At 37.4% G+C, this 7,500-nt stretch overlaps 1 protein-coding gene across 2 annotated transcripts in view; it reads right to left on the reverse strand.

The window, feature by feature from the left end:
• Positions 1-3,390: 3,390 nt before the first annotated feature.
• LOC119572897 (calcium homeostasis endoplasmic reticulum protein-like) overlaps positions 3,391-7,500 on the reverse strand; it is a 34,444-nt gene continuing 30,334 nt past the window's right edge. For both annotated transcript variants that reach the window (XM_037919845.1, XM_037919846.1), the window contains 5 exons: positions 7,327-7,500; positions 7,047-7,229; positions 5,936-6,058; positions 5,523-5,705; positions 3,391-4,429 (listed from right to left, as the gene is read on the reverse strand). The exon at positions 7,327-7,500 is cut by the window's right edge and continues 85 nt beyond it. In XM_037919845.1, the coding sequence (XP_037775773.1) occupies positions 4,153-4,429; positions 5,523-5,705; positions 5,936-6,058; positions 7,047-7,229; positions 7,327-7,500 (940 nt within the window). In that variant the 3' untranslated portion in view covers positions 3,391-4,152. The remainder of the gene's footprint in view (positions 4,430-5,522; positions 5,706-5,935; positions 6,059-7,046; positions 7,230-7,326) is intronic.

Below are 7,500 nucleotides of genomic sequence, written 5' to 3' on the forward strand. Positions count from 1 at the left end.
TATTATATATATATATATAATATATATATATATATATATATATATATATATTTTTATTTTTTTGTATTATTGTGTGGTTATTAGTATATATTACAAAAACCTAACACAAAAACATAACATAAAAAAAACACAAAACAAACAACATACAATAAAAAAAAAAAAAACAAAAAAAAAAAAAAAACAAAACCATATATAATATATATATATATCTATAGATATATAGTATATATATATAATATATATATATACATACATAGATGGTATAGTACAAAATGTGTGTGTTTATGTGTGTGTGTGTGTGATGGTGGTGTTGTCGTTGTTGGTGTGTGATTAGTTTGTAAAAAGGACTAAAAGAAAGAACAGGAAAAAAAGAAAACAAGACCGCAAAACGTAGAGGATGAGGTCACGAGCACAGAGAAACTGCACACAAGAGAGCCACCGCCGAAGCACACCAGGCAAACAGCGAGCAAAAAGTAGGTTTATAGTGATGGTATGTGTGTGGTGTTGTTGATATAGTGTGAGGTCTGTGATTGTGAGTGGTGAAGGTGAGTGGTGTGTGAGAGAGAGAAGAGAGAGAGAGAGAGGAGCAAGAGCGAGAGAGATAGAGAGAGAGAGAGAGAGGAGAGAGATGAGAGGAGAGAGAGGAGAAGAGGGGAAGAGAAGATGAGAGAGAGGAAAGAGATGTGGGAGGGAGGGGGGATGAGCGGGAGAGAGAGTGGGGGGGGGGTGGGGGGAGGAGAGAGAGAGAGAGAGAGAGAGAGAGAGAGAGAGAGAAGAGAGAGAGCAGGGAGGAAGAGAGAGGAGAGAGAAGAGAAGAGGAGGAGAGAGAGAAGAGAGACAGGAGAGAGAGAGAGGAGAGAGGAAAGAGGAAGAGAGAGGAGAGAGAGAAGAGAGAGAGAGAGAGAAGAGAGGAGAGAGAGAGAGAGAGGAGAGAGGAGGAGAGAGAGGAGAGAGAGAAGAGAGAGAGAGAGAGAGAGAGAGAGAGAGAGAGAGAGAGAGAGAGAAAGTGGCAGAGAGCTGGCTTTGCAATCGCAAGGGCCTGGGATCGCGCCCGACCGTCCCTCTCAGTCGACTCAGCTGTGAATAAGTACTAACATGCTAACGTTAGCATGATGGTGTCAAAGTCGGGGCGGAAAGGAAGTACCCATCCTACTCATCATCCCACAGCTTAGTGAGCATGTTCTTCTATGAACATGTCAACTACGTCTGCTGGGATATGGGACCAACTTTGACTTTTGATTATATATATATATATATATATATATATATATATATATAATATATATATATATATATATATTATACGGTAGGTTCATGTTTGAACCGCCGAGGTCACAGCATGATACTTTTTCATGTTGTGATGCTCTTGGAGTGAGTACGTGGTAGGGTCCCCAGTTCCTTTCCACGGAGAGTGCCGGTGTTACCTTTTAGGTAATCATTCTCTCTATTTATCCGGGCTTGGGACCAGCACTGACTTGGGCTGGCTTGGCCACCCAGTGGCTAGGTAGGCAATCGAGGTGAAGTTCTTTGCCTAAGGGAACAACGCGCCGGCCGGTGACTCAAACCCTCGAACTCAGATTGCCGTCGTGACAGTCTTTGAGTCCGACGCTCTAACCACTCGGCCACCACGGCCTATATATATATATATGTATATATATATATATATATATATATATATATATATATATATATTATATATGTCTCTCTCTCTCTCTCTCTCTCTCTCTCTCTCTCTCTCTCTCTCTCTCTCTCTCTCTCTATATATATATATATATATATATATATATATATATATATATATAATATATATATATTGCATGTATTGGGCAAGTACCCACTACCTAGATACGGTAGTGGATGGAGTTGAGAACCACCAACAATTATTACCTAAACAACTTCCCTGGGGAAGGATTACTGGTCAGCCACCCTAGTATAAAGACCCAGTCAACTACATAATGTCAACATGACGCCAAGTATTTTGTCAAACACCACATAGGTGATGGCACGAATGTGGATGAATATATTGTCCTAGGCTCCCCATGCCAGGGTTATGGCGAAGCTGCTAGCAGCAGGTCATTGGATTCTGCAGAAGGCATTTATCAGTGTTTCTGGTAGTTCATGGCAGATGCAGAATATGTCTGGCGGAAGTTTAGTCATACTGAACAATTGGCAGAGAAAGCATTCCTAATTAGATGGAACTGTGAGCAAAGAAAAACTGAAGGGCCTTCTTTACTTTGCTTACTTGATTGTTCCTGACCACATCCCAAATAGGATTATTTGGGATGCCTCGGTTGATCAGCCCAATGAACATTCCATTTTAAGGATGAAGACACACACACACACACACACACACACACACACACATACATACACACACACACACACACACACACACACACACACACACACACACACACACACACACACACACACACACATCCATCCATCCATCCATCCATCCATCCATCCATCCATCCATCCATCCATCCATCCATCCATCCATCCATCCATCCATCCATCCATCCATCCATCCATCCATATATATATAGAGAGAGAGAGAGAGAGAAAGAAAGAAAGAAAGAGGGCACTAGATGCTTGTGGATTTCTTGTACAGTGCCAAGTGTATAATGAATCTAAACAATGATAATATGCCATAGTATGTAATGCATTTACATGAAACTGTTTGCATTAGAATATAATGGTTGAATATACACTATAAAATAGTAGCAATACACGATGCTTGGGATTTCATTCATAAAATATTTAACTCTCATATTTTCTGGAGCCTTGTACTTTTGTAATAGTAGAGTACACCACTCAGGTATCATCAAATCAAGTTACAGTAATGTGTTTACTTTTATCTAAGTTGAAAATATATGATGGGCTATTTTTACAATAGAAGATATAGGAATATAAGCAAGGCAGTGACTTTCCTCATTTCAGAAATATGTTTATTTATGTATTCAAATTAAAGGGCATTGTACACAGTAAACAACTTTCCTCATATTAGATCCATTTACCAACCTTTTTCTAAAGACAAGAGGAACATCCATACAAATTATGGATACCTTCTATCCGTCTACTAAAACCAAAAACACACTATTCATCACTCAAATATAGTCGCACTAAAAATTCTATGACTTCTTTCAGTCCACTTGTTCTTCTTTATATAAAAAATAAGTCTTTCAGTCCACTTGTTCTTCTCTCCATAAAAAATATTACAGAAAGCAATACACATCTAAAAGACACCACTGTATGTATACCATTCGCAGACCTGGTTACTTTTTGTGGCATGCTTTTAGATTATATGGTTCTAAAAAGGCCAATTTTTTCATAAAAACAGTACAACTGATTTGTTCATATAGATCAATAATTTTTTTTTTTTTTTTATTATTTATTTGACACAGGTCTTGTCCTTCCACACAATTTTAACTTCTTTTTTTTGTTTTGTTTAATCTAGCTTACAACTGGGTTAAATAAAGTATAAATTGACAGCAATTACTTTTATTTCACCAGAACAATGACTGATCTACATAAATGTCTTGTAATTAACAGAGCAAAGAATATGCTTAAAAAATATAAGTTATCTGCTGCAATTATCCAGTAAAATTCCATCACTTGTTCAATATCTGAAGAAACAAGTTGTTATGACCATATTCTACAACTGCCTATTATTCTACATTTTCCTAGATGTTACATCATGTCTCTAATCAAAAGCTGAACTTAATTCATGATAATCAAGAACAAACAAAAAATAAAAAAGATTACAGCTTTTTTCCAACGGCTAAACCATTTGAATCTAAAGACACGGATGATGTGTTAATATCGTTTCTGAATGTTGAATAATCTACTTCTTTGTGAATAACTCACTACCCGACAATGTTAAGTTTTCCTCCCTGTGCGCATTTCAAATGGAAACAACGGAAACAGCATTCACTTATAAAGAACCCATAATAACTCACGATTCCTGTAGATCTGTCAAAGTCCCTCATCATTCTCTTCATTCAGACTACTGCCCTCACTCACATTTCTTTACAATATTCAAATTGGTATAAATATTCTGTGACAACTCTCTTTATCATCACATATATGTATGTACACACACACAAGAAAAAAAAAATAAAAAATAAAAAATAAAAAAAATAACATTCTCTAAAACTTCTCCTCGGCTCTTGCCTTCATCCGATTAATAAACGCCTGCCCCTTATTCTTCCTAAAGGCTTCATAGGGGTCACTCTGGGCACTGGGCACCCCTAAGCCACGGAATCTCTCTTGTGGTGAATCTCGCACTTCTGCCGCCGACACGGGGACGCTGATGCCCTGCTCCTTGACCCCAAGACCCGAGCCACCCCAGCCCATCTTCTTCAGCATCTGGTGGCCCTTGTTGCTCTCGTCCAACCTCTGGTCCATTTTGGGGAATGATCCCGTCCTGCAAAAAGAATGGTAAATTATTATTATTATCATTATTATTGTTATTATCATTATTATTTTATTTTCTATTTATTTACTTATTTTTTGATGTACTACATTCCAAGAGAATCTATACATTTATTTATTCACATGCTACAATGAATAAGGCAATTGAAAAATATATGGTAACAAATTCCTTGTGTAAAAGGTACACCTATAATGTTGTTTGGGTATAAAATCCTCTCTATACCACAAAAATCCTACAATTTCAAAGATTTCAAAGCACTTCAGATTTCTAATATGATGATGACTTATACTGATCATACTGAGAATACGGAGATTAATACATGGCCTAAATACATTTCTCAAACTAGGGTCAAGGAAGGAAAGGAAAGGGAAAGGGAAGGGAAGGGAAGGGAAGGGAAGGAAAGGAAAGGAAAGGAAAGGAAAGGAAAGGAAAGGAAAGGAAAGGGAAGGGAAGGAAAGGAAAGGGAAGGGAAGGGAAAGGAAAGGAAGGAAAGGGAAGGGAAGGGAAGGAAAGGGAAGGGAAAGGAAGGGAAGGGAAGGAAAGGAAGAGGGAAGGGAAGGGAAGGGAAGGGAAGGAAAGGGAAGGAAGGGAAGGAAGGGAATGGAAGGGAAGGAAGGGAAGGAAGAAAAGGGAAAGGGAAAGGGAAGGGAAGGGAAGGGAAGGGAAGGAAGGGAAGGGAAAGGAAGGGAAGGGAAGGGAAGGGAAGGGAAGGGAAGGGAAGGAAGGAAAGGGAAGGGAAGGGAAGGGAGGGAAGGAAAGGGAAGGAAGGAAGGGAAGGGAAAGGGAAAGGAAAGGGAAGGGAAGGGAAGGGAAGGGAAGGAAAGGGAGGAGAGGAAGGAAGGGAAGGGAAGGAGGAAGGAAGGGAAGGGAAGGAAGGAAAGGAAGGGAAGGAAAGGGAAGGAAGAAGGGAAGGAAGGGAAAGGGAGGAGGGAAGGAAAGGGAAGGGAAGGAAAGGGAAGAAAGAAAGAAAAGAAAGAAAGAAAATAAATAAACAAATAAATAAAATAATAATAATAATAATAATAATAATTAATTCAATCAAACAAATAAATCATGCCCATACGAGGGTTAGAAAGCTACTTACATAAATGACGGGGGGCTTGGACTTCTTGAGACGGATCGTTTAAACGGAATTCTCACCGGCGACCTTGGCGATTTGGACCTGGATCTTGACCTTGACCTACTGCTTCTTCTGGGTGACCTGGAGTCTGAGTTCGACCTGCGAGGTGACTTCGACCGTGACCTGTGTCTTGATCTTGGCGGCGTTCTGGAATATGAGGGGTTTAAAATATCAAGCAACTACAAACGCATATTTCAAAACCATAATATATACACCCACTTTCATCATTGCAACACAAACGAAAATGAAGAAATGAAAAAACGCATAGAATAACCAACAGAATACAGATTTTCAAGTACAGTTCCCCCCGTAGAGTCAGAGAAACCCCTGAAAAGCACGAAAGAACGAGATATTCCTCATCCAGAATGCCGACGCACCTCGACCGCGACCTGGATCTGGACCGCTGCTTGTTCATGCTGGGGCGGGACGGGCTCTTGCTGCTCGAGCGAGATCGGGACGAAGACTTGACTTTCTCCTCAACTTTCTCTGGACTCACAGATCTGGAAATACGGCCACTTTATCTCTCATTTGCTGAGCAAGTGCAGCCTGAGATGTTTAAATATATACCAATATAAATATATATATATTTATATATACATATATATATATATATATATATATATATATATATATATATATATATATATATATAATATATATATATATATATATATATATGTATATATAATATATGATATATATTAATATATATATATATATATATATAATATATATAATAATATATATATATGTAAATATAAAATAAATAGAATATATAAATATCATACATATATATATGCACATATATATATATATATTACAATAATATATATACATATATATATACATATATTATTATATATATATACATATATATATATATATATATATATATATATATATATAAATATATATATATATATATTATATATATATATATATATATATATATATATATATATATATATATATATACATGTTTTTAATGTTCTGTTTAATAATTATGTTCCAGCACATGAAAATATGAAGATCTCAGAGACTGGTTTTGGATCTTCAAGAAGAGCAAACCAAGAGAGGCGAAAGTAACACAATTTTGTCTTTTTTTTTTCTTTTTCTTTTTTTTGGGGGGTTCTCCTTTAATCAGAAAGTAAAATCTCCTCCTCTTTGTATTCTTGAAGATAATATAATAATCAAAGAAAGCAAATAACAAGTCAAAAACATTTATGGGATAATAAAATTTTTAAGCGAAGCACAAGAAGCTCACTTCAGACAAAAAATAATAATAATAATAATAATTTAAAAAATAAATAAATAAAAAAGTTTAATCATTGCAAGATCTGAAGCCCTGAAACCGGACCAACATAACAATTCTGCAAATATTTAATGTATAGCTCCAACACCATTTGCAACCACTTCACGTTACATACAAAACATACTACCACAGCACACACATAAACAAACTGACAATGAAAAGAACATGAACTCCACCTGTATCTCCTGACGGGCTGATCTGACGGCTTCTCATCTTCCTCTGGTGGTGGCTCTATGACGACAGGAGAGGGGGAGCGAGAGCGTTCCCGGACCCCATCATTAATTTCGGTCTCTTTCCGCTTCACCGACTGACTCTTTTCCTTGTAATAGTCGTACAAACCTAGCTGCTCCCAACCCTCACTGAAAAAGAATGGATTTGTTGAATATTCTGTACGCACAACACATAAACGTTACAATTTCAAACACCTGAAAAATGGTACTTTAATTCTCCACTTGCCTATTTCGTGGCTTTTCATGTGAAGGTGGAGCATAAAAGTTCTCTACTGCTCTCAGCAACCTCTCACTAGGTGGCGTAGGTGGAGGGAGTCTCAGGTCATTAGGATCGAGAGGCCGATACTTGTGATCTTCAATCTTGACCAGAGGGGCCATGAGCCCAGCTGGCAGCTCATAA

This window comes from Penaeus monodon, chromosome 5, assembly GCF_015228065.2.
Source record: "Penaeus monodon isolate SGIC_2016 chromosome 5, NSTDA_Pmon_1, whole genome shotgun sequence".
In the NCBI taxonomy this organism is placed as follows: domain Eukaryota; kingdom Metazoa; phylum Arthropoda; class Malacostraca; order Decapoda; family Penaeidae; genus Penaeus; species Penaeus monodon.